The 16,778-nt window shown below is 51.7% G+C and overlaps 6 protein-coding genes across 6 annotated transcripts; 5 read left to right on the forward strand and 1 right to left on the reverse strand.

Moving 5' to 3' along the window:
- Positions 1–1,222: 1,222 nt before the first annotated feature.
- On the forward strand, positions 1,223–3,229 carry LAESUDRAFT_282252 (uncharacterized protein). The gene is made up of 3 exons (XM_040901820.1): positions 1,223–1,864; positions 1,920–2,504; positions 2,564–3,229. The coding sequence occupies exons 1-3, from the start codon at positions 1,423–1,425 to the stop codon at positions 3,169–3,171; spliced, it is 1,635 nt and encodes a 544-aa protein (XP_040762481.1). The 5' UTR covers positions 1,223–1,422; the 3' UTR covers positions 3,172–3,229.
- Positions 3,230–3,581: 352 nt separating this feature from the next.
- LAESUDRAFT_682224 (uncharacterized protein) lies at positions 3,582–6,016 on the forward strand. The gene is made up of 4 exons (XM_040905782.1): positions 3,582–3,981; positions 4,035–4,401; positions 4,463–5,390; positions 5,444–6,016. Exons 1-4 carry the CDS (start codon positions 3,771–3,773, stop codon positions 5,558–5,560), a joined length of 1,623 nt encoding a protein of 540 aa, XP_040762482.1. The 5' UTR covers positions 3,582–3,770; the 3' UTR covers positions 5,561–6,016.
- A 377-nt stretch (positions 6,017–6,393) lies between these two features.
- Positions 6,394–8,613, forward strand: LAESUDRAFT_682226 (uncharacterized protein). Its single transcript, XM_040905783.1, has 4 exons — positions 6,394–6,840; positions 6,893–7,259; positions 7,320–8,250; positions 8,308–8,613. The coding sequence occupies exons 1-4, from the start codon at positions 6,618–6,620 to the stop codon at positions 8,422–8,424; spliced, it is 1,638 nt and encodes a 545-aa protein (XP_040762483.1). The 5' UTR covers positions 6,394–6,617; the 3' UTR covers positions 8,425–8,613.
- Positions 8,614–10,830: 2,217 nt separating this feature from the next.
- Positions 10,831–11,665, reverse strand: LAESUDRAFT_657346 (uncharacterized protein; the record flags this gene model as incomplete). Its single annotated transcript, XM_040904678.1, has 2 exons — positions 10,831–11,070; positions 11,120–11,665. The coding sequence occupies 2 exons, from the start codon at positions 11,663–11,665 to the stop codon at positions 10,831–10,833; spliced, it is 786 nt and encodes a 261-aa protein (XP_040762484.1).
- A 181-nt stretch (positions 11,666–11,846) lies between these two features.
- On the forward strand, positions 11,847–12,542 carry LAESUDRAFT_813885 (uncharacterized protein; the record flags this gene model as incomplete). The annotated part of the gene is made up of 2 exons (XM_040914537.1): positions 11,847–12,421; positions 12,478–12,542. Coding segments are annotated over exons 1-2 (453 nt in total), but the record flags the coding sequence as incomplete, so codon positions are not given.
- A 240-nt stretch (positions 12,543–12,782) lies between these two features.
- Positions 12,783–14,872, forward strand: LAESUDRAFT_784406 (uncharacterized protein). The gene is made up of 5 exons (XM_040913872.1): positions 12,783–13,013; positions 13,098–13,320; positions 13,373–13,739; positions 13,801–14,734; positions 14,792–14,872. Exons 2-4 carry the CDS (start codon positions 13,101–13,103, stop codon positions 14,450–14,452), a joined length of 1,239 nt encoding a protein of 412 aa, XP_040762486.1. The 5' UTR covers positions 12,783–13,013; positions 13,098–13,100; the 3' UTR covers positions 14,453–14,734; positions 14,792–14,872.
- The last annotated feature ends 1,906 nt before the right edge of the window (positions 14,873–16,778 follow it).

Here is a 16,778-nt window from a genome sequence, read left to right on the forward strand (position 1 = left end):
ACAATTTTCATATATCAAGTCTTGCTTACCACATCCTCTTTTCCTCGTAAGCATACACCGAACTTTAGGAAGCGACGCTGAGAACGGACGTCGACAGTCTGTCACATCATCACATGCACGTAAGCATGGGACGTCCTGGCGCAACTCAGCGGCATTGGCCACGAGTTTGCATCCTCGGACGGTGATCGATCAATGGAACCAGTCAACATGGCACTCAACCTGTACATACTTAGTCGTGGCACGACTTGTTCACTTATCGGCTATATTTATTGTCTGAAGTGTCTCGCATGCTAGTAACTTTGGGAAGTCCACTCAAGAATCCGTTGCGGCCCGCATCCTCTTTCGCACGCGCCAAGTTGAAGAGCCAATGGATGGACTATCGGATTGGACCCCTGCATCAGCAGCACCGGAGCTCGACTTACATTCATCAGAGACCTCAGAAGATGTATGACAGCAGCACCCGCAGGTATTGCCCCCGGGTCATTCACCACTGATTGATGAAGTGAATGTGGTGCGCTTCAGTGGTGAATGACCCGGGGGCAATACCTGCGGGTGCTGCTGTCATAGCTTCTCCAGCTTTTCATCAGTCCGTGTGGTTTGGGGTACGACTCGGCGCTTACTTCTGACCTTAGCTTAGGCTACCGTTTGTTGGGGTGTTTATAAAGGATATTCCTTGAAGATTAGGACCACCGTACTCTATTGTGGACGCGATCCATCACGAGAATCAAAACCGAGACTAATCGTTCTTTCTATGGGCAATTTGAATGGCATATTCATAGAGCGGTGGACACGACGACTACTATGCAGGGTATGGAAATCGTCCATTCCTGTGCTCGCGGATTTGCGATATCAGTAAATTGATCGGTCCGCTCTAGGTCCCAACGGCTGCTGAGGGAGATGATCTCCACATGGACGCCTGACATCTCACGGTGGTTAGCTTCAGGCTGCAATGATATCTTGAAGGGCTTCGGATTCGATGCAATTGAAGTAATTCATCATACTGCTTTGAAGATGGGCTCATCGTTGCGTTGACTATCTTGTTTTCGTTGCCAGAATGATCGGCGTTGTATGTCAGCCGTAAACCTTAAACCACTGCTCCATGACTCCGGTCCAGACGACCATACCCTTCTTGGCGGTATCAACCGTGCCTCGACGCGCACAGCCATGACCAGATCTCTTTCGTGATGCTGCTGCTGATGATGATAAGCACTACTTCACTCTTCTGCTGGCAGCTCCGATCGGGATGTGATCGGAACCGATGGCTACGAATCGTAATGAGACATCCTATGCAAAGTAGCCCCGACTCCCGACCTATTCGAAGGGACGAGTTGAGCACTGCAGGTCCTCGGACCTCTGTTCGTCCCGCTCTGTGACTGCAGCAGAGTCCAAGCGTCTGAATAGATCGGAGGAAATAGATCGAAGATGAGTGTATATGAAGGAGACGGTGAACCGAGTCGGAACCTCATACCTCGGACCCGACCTTGCAATCTCCTTTCACTCCACCATAGCAACATATCTTTCCCCGCCATGATTATCATACTTCTAGCCATTAACATGGCACGACAAGGCGTCACCGCTGCGCCCATCTCCAGGCCGACTTTGATCGCAAACACGTCACCGTCCTGCCAAAGCATCACCGATTGTCGGACGACGTACGACATCATCTATAGCTGCCTGACTACGGTCATTGCCTGCGTATGGTCTGCAATCCACCCGGACATCATGTACCCTGTGGGAGCTTCTTGGAGGGCGGGACTTCGACGAGTTGGATTCATGCTCGCTGCTCTCATTATACCCGAGTTGTATGTCTTGCAAGCGCTGCGTCAAATGAAAGCGGCGGGCCAGATAGCTGACAAGTACAAAGGTAAGCATCTGACATCAATCCATTAAAGATATCAGCATTTATCACCTCTTCGCAGACCATGGTTGGACCCGTACTCATGGGTTTTTCCTTCTGATGGGTGGCTTTGCCCAACAATGCAAAGACTCGACCAAATCTCTCACTCGCCTCGATCCTGAGAAATTCCATGAGCTTGTATCTAACGAAGAAGTGGAGTTTCCAAACATCTCCAAGGACGAGATTGAGGATAAGAGCAAAGTAGACGTGCTATCGAAGTGCGTTGTACTTCTGCAGGTCACCTGGTTCGTTATGCAGGTCATCTCCCGGTACCTCCAGGGTTTATACATTACACAAATGGAAGTCTTCACAGCGGCATTCACTATCATGACCGCTGCGATGTACTTCTCCTGGTTCTACAAGCCGTACACTATTGCAAGCCCCGTCATTCTGCATAGCAAGTGCCCGAATACAGGCCGAAAGATACTAGGATCGGAAGCAGATGGATCGAACGACGTCATAGTCAGCAGAGATGGAGAGGACGGACCTTCCGACGAGGTCGATTCGACGTATGTTTGTCTGTCAGATAATGGCCAAACGCTCGCGCGCCGGGCCTACGTCACCAATGATAGATGCAGCAATACAGTGCGGCATGGAGCCGATAGAGGTACGCATCTTACGGTTGTCTTATCTTGTGCCCATGCTGACAGATACAATTTTTCACAGAAGACAGTTCTTCATCCAATGATGTTGGCACTGACAGCGTGATCATGATCTGGAAGGCTTCGATAGACTTCTTGAAGCCTGTCCGAGAATGCGTGGAAAATTTGATCCCGAAACCACGCTCCAGATTGACGAGGACTCTGCGTGTCGTCCTCATTCTGTGCTTCACTCCATTGGGATGTGTTCTGCGTGCAATTGGGTATCTGACGGGAGATGACACGGACAACTTCAAAGGAGGATGGCTGGTCAATGCCGGAATCGATACGAAGGACAACGAAGAATCCGACGCGATCTACGCAATCGCTGCAATCTCCATACTATTTGGCATCATGCATTGCGCGGTGTGGAACGCACAGTTTCCGGACGCTGCGGCTAAATGGATATGGCGAGGAAGCTCCATCGTAGTCATCGGTGCGCCCTTCTTCGTAATTCCTCTTGAACTTGTCACTCCGTATTTGCCTACTAGTATGACGATAGCTCAACACTGTTTATGCCTGCTGTACATTTCAGCACGAGGTAGCTTACTTGTCCTCGCTCTTTGCTCCTTGGCTTCTCTTCCTGCCGGTGCCTATCAAGCCGTCTCTTGGATGAAATTCATCCCACATTTCTAATTTGTGTATTGTTTTAATGCTACTACCTTTGCTGTTCCAAGGTGTTTTCTACTTCAAATTTCATGAGATTATTGATAACTTCATTGTATCTATATGTTACCTTGAAAGAAGATGTGCCTGTTGCATGGTCTGTGAAGACTGACAAGATTTGCGCGTGCAGTGCGGCTCAACCCTTTGCCTAATGCAGGTAGAGAGACGAGCATGCGAAGCGAGTACTTGAAGGCGGCACATTGCATTGATCCGGGGGGGGGGGGAGTGCAACTTTCTTCTCACTGATTGGAACGTTTGTGCAGCAGATGCATCAATTGCAAAGGCACTTAGGAGGCGGAAAGGTTGAGTGTGTGACCAGCGTCTGACGCACACTAAGTGCGCGGTTTAGCGCCTGTTGAGAAGTACATTCCTAATTGCACGCAGTACGGTTCATTCAGGTTTCAGGAGGGCAGCTCGCCTTCCCTCTTCCTCATCATAACTGCGATGCTCGCAGGACGCTGATAATTTGACGCCAGAGTGGTTCTCATGTCGGACAGGCGACACAGACGCTCACTGATAGCATTTGCAGCAGCGGTACAGCTCGATTTCTGTTGCTTTCCGACGTTTCGATGGGCTGGTGTGCATCATCTTGGATTCTAGCTCTCGCTGTGCAAAACATATATGCAGCATACACTCCTGCACATATTTCGTCCCAGCTCTCACTTGGTTCCACTTTGAGTTCCTGGGATGAGCCGGCAAATCGTGATGCGACTGGGAATCTCATCTTCCAGTCACTCGCATCTCTCATGCAGATGATGCCCAACGCATGGTATCCGAACGGTGCGTTGCATATCTTTGACGGATTCGTGAGGATTCGTATGAATACCGCTCAGGACACTCGATCGTCCGCGCGAACATCCCGCCAGGCACACTGCTCTACCACGGCCGACCAAATGCTGAGTATCCGAACATGGACTGGGCAGCCATAGACCCGGAGCACTCCCTCATATTCGCAGCCGGGGAGAATGGCACGCTGTTTACGTTCTCCACCACGCGTGAGCTCAATCTTCTGTACTTTGACGGGTGCAGCGCGAACAAGAAGGGCGGCGTCGTCGACGCACAGGATGTGGCCATCTATGGAGAAGTACCACATGAAGAGGAGTGGGGAGGGATGGTGAGCGAGTGGCAGCGAATCGCGGATGCGTGCGCGTGGGGGGAGCAGTATGACATTGATGGGTTCGTCAGAATGGAACTTGATTTGTGCGTATCTTCTCCAGCGATATCGTGTCTTCTTGGATTGACATCGAGCTGATAAGTTCAGTGAAATAATCTACTGTGACTTTACGGAAGGCTTGGAGCTCGTCTCCGCGGTGAACATGATCATCGGCGGTCTTGTATCCATAAATCCGCCGGATCACAACTCCAGTACCACGATGCAATATTTCAATACCGAACATCTGGAAGACTCATCAGTTGCTCTTGGCCGCCCCTGGATTGACTCAATCCCTCCCAAAGGCTGGAAAGGGAGCGCGCCAGGCTCCACTGGGTGGGAGGCCTGGCATGCAGGCACCTGGCATAACGTTTTTCCCGGTGACGTGCGCGTGCGCGTCGACCCATCAAGCATGATCACCTTCTTTGACCCGGCACTGACATCACTTGCTGAGGCTCGTCGACCTCTCAAGAGGGAAGATTATCGTCTGTTGAACATCTCGGAAGCGGATATCGCGGCTGTACAAGCGGACATCAACGATGTACTTCGGCGAGGTTTCAGATCAGGCAGTGGAGTAGACTGGCAGGGCCTCGCACAGGTCATCCAGGACAGGTTCTCTGATCGGCTCCCATACCTGCGCTACCTGCTCCACCAGCCGATAACCAATGCATCCGAGCAAGCTGCAGACGTACGCCAGCAATTCATCGTCTCTCTCATTCCATACATGCCACGCACTGGCATCGGCGAACCAGAGTGGTACGCAGAGACTGTGCGCGGCTGTGCGGCGAGCTTTACGTCACATCTTCCTGAGTCGTGGTTCACGAAACAGGAACGTGTCATCAAGGACGCTGTGGACGAGGTGCTGCATGAAATCTGCAGGGTGCTGACGGTAGCATGGCGAGCAGCCTTCGACATTGAGGAGCAAGATGTGAAGACTGCGGAAGATTTCCTCGTGAAGTGCAGAGACGATATTGATGCGCTGATTGAGTGGCTGGATTGGCCGGTGTGGTTGGGCTGCAACCCAGCATGCAGTTTAGACGTAAGCATCGGATACCTTCTCCTTCATCTTGACATTGACATGCATGCCTGTAGGAGTATTGCTTCGTCCCACAGCACGTACCATTTCCTGGCTGGGGCAGTGACGAAAAAGATCGCTCTCCTCAATGCATTTCGATGGATCCCGCCAAGCGATCCCCACAGGGGAGCTGATCTGGGGATTTGCGTTTTGTTCAGCGAGTCTCAAATGAGTATATATTGGCCGTCAAGAAAGGAAAACGATATATCCCTCTGCGATGGTGAACATGGCATTTGGACTGTACGCGAGATTATCTGTAACGATAACCGTGTTCCACTCTTGATGGAGTACGTGAACACCTTCCCTGGATGGCGCCAGCCATGCATACACTAGTGGGCTCAATGTCCAGTTCCCGCACCTTCAGCACTGTATTGCTTTGAGGCCAGCATGGAGCGGCTACGGTAGTGTCTCTACTTCGCTTCATACAAACCACTTCGATCCTGAATGATATGCTTGCATTGACTGTACCACGCTCCTCGCCTCTAGGAATAACTCGCCATCTCCAATGATAATAAAGCACGAAGCTTATTTGTCTGACGGACATGCAGCAAACTGACTTTGACGCTGCCAAATGCGAAGGTCATGCCGGGTGAGAAGTTTGCGTGCAATGGTGAGCATGTGCAATGTGGTTCGTGTTAACTAGACATATGTGTGTCTCAGTGAATTTCATTTCAATGCAATGCTGCTGCTTGCATGTCATCCCTTTGAACGACAGATTATCATAAGTAAAATATATGAGAAAAATAATATATGAGTATCGTATACACGAGAAAGAAGACATGCACATGCAGGACCTCACTGAAAATGGGTAGCTGCCGCAATACAGCCGTGTTGTGTAAGCATGTTCGCGCGACGGTGAAGCCAGATAGAAAAGCGTAGCACACAATGGGCGCCTGTACGCGTGACTTACGCGCTTGTTACCTATCTTTGATGCGTAGCGCACTTCAAGTTGCCAGCAATCGTACAAGGTGACCTGTACCACGCACAGGTTGAGATTGACTTTGCGCTATTCTGCTCTTCTGTCGTAGCAGTGGAAACATACGTCCCGACGTGAAAGTCTCAAGTTTAACTGATCTCAGACGCATAGCTAGCCTTTTCTCATCCCAGCGGCGTACGACACTCACCGACAGTGTGCGCATACATATCAGTAGCACATCCCCCTTGACTTGGAGTCAATAGTGATTTTTTTGCATGCGGGATATGGTTGCGTGGCATCTGCTCCTCGCCGCTCACGCGGTTTCCGCAACGTTCAATTCGGCACAGCCAGCACCCCAACTTCCACTTGATGCTCCATCCGGCATAATCACTTCGCATTCCTGGGACGAACCGATCGATAAAGATGCGACTGGTAATCTCATCTTCCAGTCGCTTGCATCTCTCATGCAAATGATGCCCAACGCGTGGTATCCGAACGGTGCGTTGTATGTCTCTCACGGGCTGGTCAGAATTCGTTAAATACTGCCCAGGTCACACCATCGTTCGTGCCAGCATACCGCCCGGCACGCTACTCTATCACGGCCGAAGGGACGCGGACTACCCCACCATGGATTGGACATCCGTCGACCCGGAGCACTCCATCTGGTTCTCAGTCGGGGAGAATGGCACACTATTCACATTCTCCACCACGCGTGAGCTCAAGCTTTTGTACTTTGACGGGTGCAGCGCGACCAAAGAGGGCGGCGTGGTCGATACACAAGACGTGCTCATCTACGGAGAAGTGCCACATGAAGAGCACTGGGGAGGGATAGCGAGCGAGTGGCGGCGGCTCGCAGACATGTGCGCGTGGGGAAAGCAGTACGACATTGATGGGTTCATCAGAATGCAAGCTTCCTTGTGCGTGTTATAACCTGTGGTATGGAATACATATGACTGACGTCGAGCTGACTATCGCAGTGAGATCATGTATTGTGATTTCTCGAAAGGCTTGGAGCTCGTCTCCACGATTAATACAGTCACCGGAGGCGTAATTTTCAAAGACCCACAAAGTTATCGTGGAAATCTAATGCCGCTGGGAACGAATGATGAGAAACTTGAAAGCCCTTCCGACCACCTCGACCGCCCGTGGACCGACCCAACTCCTCCCCCAGAAAGCTGGAAAGGCAGCCCTCCGAAGCCCATCGTAGGTGAGGTCTGGCATGCAGGCACCTGGCATAATGCCTTCCCCGGCGACACGCGTGTGCACCTCGACTTGTCAAGCATGATCATCTTCTATGACCCTGCATTCAGGTCCCTCATAGAACCGCGCCGATCTCACAAGAGGGAGGACCATCGCCTGCTGAACATCTCGAAGGAGGATATTGCAGCTGCACAGATGGATGTTGATCATGTGTTGAGGCGCGATCCTGGGGCAGGTAGCGGATTGGACTGGCAGAGCCTCGCACAGGTCATTCAGGACAGATTCTCTGATCGGTTGCCGTACCTAGATTACCTGCTTCACCAGCCAATCACCAATGTGTCCGAACAAGTTGCAGATGTTCGCCAGCAAGTCATCGTCTCCCTCATCCCTTACATGCCGCGTGCCGGCGTCGGCGAGCCAGCATGGTACGCAGCGATTGCTAGAGGCTGCGCCATGAGCTTCACGTCACACCTCCCGGCGTCGCGGTTCACGAAACAGGAACATGTACTGAAAGCGGCTGTAGACGAGGTGCTGCATGAAGTCTGCAGAGTGTTGACCGCGACGTGGCGAGAGGCGTTTGATATCGAGGAACAAGACACGGAGACAGCAGAAACTCTCTTTATGAAGTGGAGAGACAATATTAAGGCACTGATAGAGTGGCTGGATTGGCAAGCGTGGTTAGGCTGTAGTCCAGCGTGCAATGAAGATGTGAGCAACTGCTTTACACCCAGTCCATTATGATAAGTGTTTACCGCTATGGCTTAGGAATACTGCTTCACCCCGCAGTACATACCCTTCCCTGGCAGCCACAGAGATAAAGAGAACCACTTGCCTCGATGCATGTCGATGAAGCCCATAGATCACTATCCAGGACAGAGTTGACATGTGAGCCTTCGCTTTGATGTGGTGAATGCATCGTCGACACCGTACACGGGTTATCTTAGGTGCTCGGGTTATTTGATGGGCGGAATACCTCTTTGACTCTCTCACCTCGTGACGTCTCTATGCGTTCATGATGTTATTATCTATCTAGAAGTGAAGACAATTGCGTTCTGCTTGCGATGAATGCCTGGACAGTACCCTTGACAGCATCGGGTGTTGCATGCATTTGCCAGCCCACTGTCTTCCGCTGCGCATATTCTTTTTGATTGCACTGCTTTGAGGCCAGCGTGAAACGAATACCGGTATTTCTCCTCTGCCTTCTAACAAACCCCTTCGATCATTGATGATATACTTTCGTTGAGTGCGTTATGTCCCCTCGGTTTCAGGAACGACTTGGCCACCTCCATTGATCCTGATTTCACTATTGGAGGCATGAAGACCACTTGCTTGCCGTCCACATAAAATATCTGGCCCCTCAACACGCTCGTGCTGCATTGTAAATTTTTGATACCGTAGTAACCGTTTGCCCATTATACCGCTTCCCGCCACGATTCACACGGACAATCTACGCAAGCTCCTCTGTGGGAATAAACTTAACTTTTTCAATATGGATGACGCACTCTCAAGATGCATGCGTCACCGTAGCTACATCAACAAGAGATCACATTACATGTCTCGCTATCCCGTCATGATGCCACGCCTCCCCTATCTTTATCTCAGAGTGTTGTCCAAGAGCCTTCCAGGGACGTCCCCTGTCCCTCACGTATACCTCTCGCGATTCTTCCGCGTTCCCGCATACTAGTATGCTGAGCAATCCTCAGACGTGCTCGTTGCGTTTCTAGTTCTTTTAAGGAACCAGTAAGCCATCGCTGGCTTCGGAGCTGTTCATTGCGCCCCGTGGAATTCCTGAGTTCACATTTCCTATTGCTGTGGGTAAGTGGCTACGGCGAGGTAGTTCTTCGCTCGTGAATGACATTCCTCTGTGTGTTTTGATTGTGGTATTTTCGAACGAACCGCAGATCGCGGATATCATCGTGACTTGAGTCATCTTTGTTTCCTTGTGTTGCCTTTATCTCGCGGTTCGTGCTATCCTGCTCTCTCTCTCCAACAGCACCTTGATCCTTCTCACTCCTGCTGCCTACCACCCCGTCTACGAGACGAAATTCATACCGGCACTTCCGACGTCCTCGCGGTCATTCCTACCACATCATATAAAGTCCACGGGCATTTGCTTCTGGAGCGGCTTTCGTACTAATTTGTATTGGCTCGCTGTACATTTCATAATTGAAGCGGACAACATAAAGAACGTGCAGCTGTAGCTTGACGGGTCGAACTGACGAGGACATGGCGTGTGAAGACCAGGAACCAATGCAACGGACACCGTTAGAGGCGGCTGGAATGAGAAAGCACCTGCCGTCCGCTACGGCCTCAGTTGCACATTAAGTCTGCATCCTGAGAGGAAAATATGAGCAATGAGACTATTGAACAGACAGATGAAGAGGCCAGTTAGTACCAAGGCACACGAGAGAACGGGACTCACTAAGAAGCAGTGGATATCGCAACCATCAACGGCCCGTACAGCGAACTGTGCCATATTCGCTCCGACTCGTTTGATCGCCTCGCCGACTCGGACCGAACTCTAAACGCAAATCTACGAAGACGCGGCGAGCAAAGACGAATGCAGGACAGTCACAGTGGACACACGCCACAGGCACATTCTCAGTGCTAGTACCAAAAGCACGGAACGAGGCCCAACACGACATATGGCAAGGGGAATGTGCGTCCGAGAATCCGTCAGGTCAAGGCGGATAGAACGAGAGTCGCAGAACACGTGGGCGTGGTGCGGCCACCCGTGACGAGAGCATAGTAAAATATGGTAACAGTAGCTGGACGATTCAAGCCGCGAGCAAAGACGTAGAGAGACAGGAAGGCTGCAGCGTAACAGCGGTCGCATGGCGTGGATCGTGAATACGATCATTGCGATCTCACTTCACTCTGAAACGAGGATAACGCCGCGATTGAAAGGAGATAAAACGCAGCAAGACGCACCAGACGATGAACGTATGAAAGGTTCGTCAAAGAGCGCATAGAGCGTGGCAGGACGGACAACGGACTGCAGTTCCATGGGAGATGCACGGAAGCGCCATCAATGCCCCTGCCAGTGATCGACTCGAAGTGTGCACGCCAACCATTGATGCCGTCCAGAATGCACGCCCGTCAGCGATCACCCAATATCGCTCATCTACATGACCATTCACCTAGTATCCGACCTCACTCTCAACCTGCATGCGTAGTCAACAGCAACATTTCAACCCACTGTGCCGACGAGAATACTGCATCGGGATGAAAATCGTGAATTTGCATTAACATTTCTGCGAAGGAGGCAGCGTGTCATCCATTCGCAGCCTATATACCCACAACACGTTTGAATGCCTCGTAGCAGCGAAGAATCGCCTGCCTGTTATCCAAAGGCTTCATGCCTTCACTGTAACGGCGTGTTGGCCGAGGCAGATCGGGGACATGCGAGGAAACAACGGTTCTTTCTACCGGGTATGTGCCATGAGCGATATGGCGCGCGAGCTCGGCGGTGACAGGAATCTTATAAAAGGTAGGCGTTGTGCCAACGAGAACGATGCCCGGCATGATCTGCTTGACGAGTAAATAATAGCGCGTGTAGATCGGCAGTACCACATACCTTCGATTCCAGGGGCTCTAGACCCGCTGACTCCCGGAGCCCGTTACTATAGCTGAACGCAGCGATCGCCTCAGCGATCAGCTGACATCGGACAGCAAGCGGATCCTCTCGAAAGCGCTTGTCCTCTTGAACGACGAGAAGAATGTCGTTCTCGCGACGATCGATGAGACAAACATCTGCCTTGGCATACCTGCGTTCTCCGCATATCAGGAAAGGGATGTTCTTGCGAGTGCGAGCGACTCTGTGTTGATTGACATAGCCGAGGTTTGTGAACAACGCGACGGCAAAGTCGTCGACCGCGGACTCTCCGTTGGGCTCCGGAGCCATTGCGAGGTCGAGGAGGTTGATGAGCACGGCATTGGGGACGGACGCCATGTTGGCCGCGTCCAGTGTCGTCAACACTTCCTGGTCAATCGAGGGTGGCGGCAGGTCCTCGACTCCAAAGAAGGCGGTCGCGTTTTCCAGTCGGACATTGATATTGTACGCATCGAGGTCGTTTTGCGTCCAGTCGCTGCCCGACTTGGCATAGCGGATGAGATTGGCCATACACGAAATCGACGAGAGTGTAGCGGGGAGAGGTGTAGGCTCCTTCCCAACATTCTCCGGGAGATGGGAGGGATGGGACTCTGTGCCACATCCGATCAAGCTCACGAGCTCGATCATGATGGCATCATATAATTCGAACTCTGTATATATGTCCTTTGCTGCTTTCAGGAGATTCGGTCACCTCCGTTGATAGTGGTTTCTCTGATACATGAAGACCAGTTTCTTGCGGCCGTTATAGAAGATAGGGCGCCTCAACGCTGCTTCATGCAAAGCTCATGCTGAATGGAAGTCTTTGACACAGTGTTACCCTTTGCCCGTCATACCCCTTTCCGCCACGATTCACACGGGCAATCTATGCAAGTTCCTCTATGAGGAATAAACTCAACTTTTTCAATATGGATGACGCACTCTCAGATGCATGCATCACCGCAGCTACATCAAGCCATCACGCGCAAGATGAATTCCCGGAAAGATCACATTTCATGTCTCGCTATCCTGTTATGATGCCACGCGTTTGCTCTCTTTATCTCAAAGAGTTGTATAAGAGCCTTACAGGGACGTCGTCGCTCCCTCACGTATACCTCTCACTACCCTTCAGCATTCCCGCATACTTGTACGCCAAGCCATTCTCAGACATGGTGGTTGCGTCTCTAGTTCTGTATTTAACAAACGGCAAGCCATCGCTGGGTTCGGACCTCTTCATTGCGCCGCGTGGAACGCATACTTTTTTTTACTGTGGGAAGTGGCGATGGCGAGGTAGTTCTTCAGTCGTGAGCTGTATTCCTGTAGATGTTGATTCTGATGCTTTTAAGGAACTGCTGGTTTCGGATGTCACAGTGAGTTCCATATTTGTCTTCTTTTGTTGTCCGTATCTCCTTGCTCATGCCATTCTACCCTACTCGAGTCCATCAGCAGCTTGATTAACCTCAATCCTTCTGCCTACCACTCCGTCTACTGGACAAAACGTACGACAGGACGCATAGAAAATACAGTAGCGCGCTTCGCGATCGATAGGCGCTTGCAACCAATGCCACGCTCATGTACTACATAAAGCTTGCATAATCCCGCCTATGTACGAATGCAAAGTGAGCTTTTCCGCCTGGATTCTACTCGCGTACTCGGATTAGCATTCTCGGCTGGTCACGCGCGATGTCTTCGGACTGCTCAAGCGAATAGGTGTCCTTTATCGTCTCCTTGTCTTCTTTCTTATCCTAGCCCTCGCGTCGACACTCGAGACTGTGTAATCTACACGACCAGACCGATATCTAAGTCAACGACCCAACGAACGGTTCTGCACTACAGGGCGGTATAGCTTCACGCAGCAAACCCCTCCTCACAGGCACTCACTGTTAGTGTTCGCATACATATCAGTAGCACATTCCCCGCGTTCAAGTTGTGCTTGACTCGCTCGATACTGATTTTTTGCATCCAGGATATGGTTACATCATGGTGGCATCTGCTCCTCGCTGCCAACGCGGTCTCCGCATCGTTCAATTCGGCACAGCCAGCACCCCAACTTCCACTTGATGCTCCATCCGGCATAATCACTTCGCATTCCTGGGACGAACCGATCGATAAAGATGCGACTGGTAATCTCATCTTCCAGTCGCTTGCATCTCTCATGCAAATGATGCCCAACGCGTGGTATCCGAACGGTGCGTTGTATGTCTCTCACGGGCTGGTCAGAATTCGTTAAATACTGCCCAGGTCACACCATCGTTCGTGCCAGCATACCGCCCGGCACGCTACTCTATCACGGCCGAAGGGACGCGGACTACCCCACCATGGATTGGACATCCGTCGACCCGGAGCACTCCATCGTATTTACAACCGGGGAGAACGGCACGCTGTTCACGTTCTGCACCACGCGTAAACTCGATCTTCTGTACTTTGACGGGTGCAGCGCGAACCACGCGGGCGGTGTAGTCGATGCACAAGACGTGCTGATCTACGGAGAAGTACCTCATGAAGCGGAATGGGGAGGGATGGCGAGCGAATGGCAGCGGCTCGCAGACATGTGCGCATGGGGAAAGCAGTACAACATTGATGGGTTCATCAGAATGCAATTTGATTTGTGCGCGTTCTACCCAGTGGTATGGAGTACATGTGACTGACGATCGACCTGACTATCGCAGCGAGATCATGTACTGTGATTTCTCAAAGGGCTTGGAGCTCGTATCCGCGGTTAAAACAGTCCGAACCGGAGGCCTAACACTCAAAGACCCACAGAGTCATCGTGGAATCCCAGCATTGCTACGCACAAATGACGAGAAGCTCGAAAGACGCTTGGGTAGCCCGGAATGGCCCTGGATTGATCCAGCTCCTCCCCCAAAAGGCTGGAAAGGAAGCCCTCCCAAGGTCATCGCAGGTGAGGTCTGGCATGCAGGCAGCTGGCATAATGCCTTCCCTGGCGACATGCGTGTGCACGTCGACCTGTCAAGCATGATCACCTTCTTTGACCCTGCATTCAGGTCCCTCATAGAACCCCGCCGGTCTCGCCAGAGGGAGGATTATCGCCTGCTGAACATTTCGAAGAAGGATATTGCAGCTGCACAGATGGAGGTTGATCATGTGCTGAGGCGCGATTCCGGGGCAGGTAGCGGATTTGACTGGCAGAGCCTCGCACAGGTCATTCAGGATAGGTTCTCTGATCGGCTGCCGTACCTACACTACCTGTTACGCCAGCCGATAACCAACGCGTCCGAACAGGTTGCAGACGTTCGTCAGCAACTCATCGTCTCCCTCATCCCTTACATGCCGCGTGCCAGCGTTGGCGAGCCAGCATAGTATGCGGAGATTGCTAGAGGCTGCGCTGCTAGCTTTACGTCACACCTTCCGAGGTCGCGGTTCACGAAACAGGAACACGTACTGAAAGCGGCTGTAGACGAGGTGCTGCATGAAATCTGCAAAGTGTTGACTGCGACGTGGCGAGAGGCGTATGACATCGAGGAACAAGACATGAAGGCTGTGGAAGATTTCCTGGTGAAATGGAGAGACGATATCAAGGCACTGTTAGAGTGGCTTGATTGGCCTGTGTGGCTGGGCTGTAGTCCAGCGTGCAATGAAGATGTGAGCAACTGCTTTGCGTCCTGTTCATCATGATACGGACTTACCACCATGGCTCAGGAATACTGCGTTATTCCTCAATACATGCCCTTCCCTGGTAGGAAGAGAGATAAAAATGACCGCTTGCCTCGATGCATCTCGATGAAGCCTGTGGAGCAGTTCCCAGGAGAGAACTGACTTGGAAGCCTTGCTTTGAATAGTAGGTGTAGTGTTTCTCCACTTTCTTCATCACTGTCACTGCATTCATCAGAAATGATATTTTTCTATACCCGCGGTGGTGAACGCATCGTCGACACCGTACACGGGGTATCTTAGGTGTTCGATCTATTTGATGGGCGGAATGCCTCTCGGACTCTCTCGCCTTGTGATATCTCCATGCGTTCATGATGTTATTATCTGTCTAGAAGTGAAGACAATTGCGTTCTGCTTGCGATGAACTGTCTGAGCACTAGCCCCCTGACAGCATCGGCTGTTGCATACATTTGCAAGCCCACTATCATCAAGTGCGAATATTTCTCTATCGCTGCATTGCTTTGAGGCCGGCGCGAAACGATTACCGGTGTTTCTCCTCTGCCTTCTACAAACCTTTTCGATCATTGATGATATACTTTTGTTGAGTGCCTTATGTCCGGAATGATTCGGTCACCTCCGCAATGGAGGCATGAAGACCACTTCCTTGCGGCCCTTATAGAAGATAGGGTCCCTCAACGCTGCCTCGTGCAAAGCTCGTGCTGCAATGCAAGTCTTTGCCACCGTGGTAACCCTTTGCCCATCACACCCCTTTCCGCGACGATTCACACGTGCAATCTATGCAAGCTGCTCTATGGGGATAAACTTTGCTTCGTTCATTATGGATGACGCACTCTCAAGACGCATGCATCACCGCAGCTATAACAAGCCACCACGCGCAACGTGAACTTCCGGCGAGATCGCATTTCACGGCTCGCTATCCCGTCATGATGCCATACCTTTGCGCTCCTTATCTCAGAGTGTTGTATAAGAGCCTTGCAGGGACGTCGTCGCTCCCTCACGCATACCTCTCGCGATCCTCCAGCGTCCCCGCATACTTGCACGTTGAGCGGTCCTCTGACATGCTCCTCACGATCTTTGTTCTCTACTGAGCGAGAGAAAGCCATCGCGAGCCCATCGCTACCATAGAGCTTCTCCAGAACACTCCCCATCCTGGAAAGACATCGACAACTTCAGGGCGCTCAGCAGCATTGTATCCAGATGCATCGCTACAATCTCAACTTGTCTTCCTGGTCCGCCATCCATTCAGACGTCCGCCCTTTGGAAAATGTTTGGAGGGTGCGCATGTTCCTCCAGTATCCTCGCTCCGAGGGCGGAGACGAATTACCGGAATCTACGCGCAGTGTGGGCTCAGAGTAGGGTGAGGGCAGAAGACGGGCGCACCGGTGACGAGAAGGGCTTATCAGCAGCAAAGCGGACGGAAGATGAATCGCTGTTTGTGCCTTTCTTCCGCCCGACTGTCTGGATGCAAAGCGTCAGAGGACGCCAAACAGATGGGTCGTTTGTTGTCATTGTCATAATCCGTGCTGATTGGTTGAATCGAAAACTTCTCCGCTAAACGATGCGCTGATCCGTCCGGTGATTGCGATGCACGAAAGTCTCTCGAGACGAAGTCGCCCCGTCTCACTTAAACTCGTTCACGGTATCGTATCGCTGGTAGAGCATCACTGAGCAGTGTTGCGAGCCTTTGCTTATTTGGTGCCATCCCGCCAATCTGCATAGTTATTTATCGTCGCGTTTCGTGCGTTCCCTGGAGATGCCAACGATAGTGACCCTTCAGAGATCGGATACTGGCTGAAGGAGAAAAAGGACTGCTGCATAGAGAAGGGGCTCACCACGAAGCAGCGGATATCGCGCCTGTCGACGACCTGTCCGGCGAACTGTCCCTGTGCACTCCGACTCGCTTGACCGCCGCTTCGACTGGGACCGAACTCTCAGCGCAGATCCGTAAAGGCGCGGCGAGTAACGACGAACGGAGGACAGTCACGGTGGGCACACGCCACACGCACGTTTTCAT

The sequence above is a fragment of the Laetiporus sulphureus genome (genome assembly GCF_001632365.1).
Source record: "Laetiporus sulphureus 93-53 unplaced genomic scaffold LAESUscaffold_30, whole genome shotgun sequence".
In the NCBI taxonomy this organism is placed as follows: domain Eukaryota; kingdom Fungi; phylum Basidiomycota; class Agaricomycetes; order Polyporales; family Laetiporaceae; genus Laetiporus; species Laetiporus sulphureus.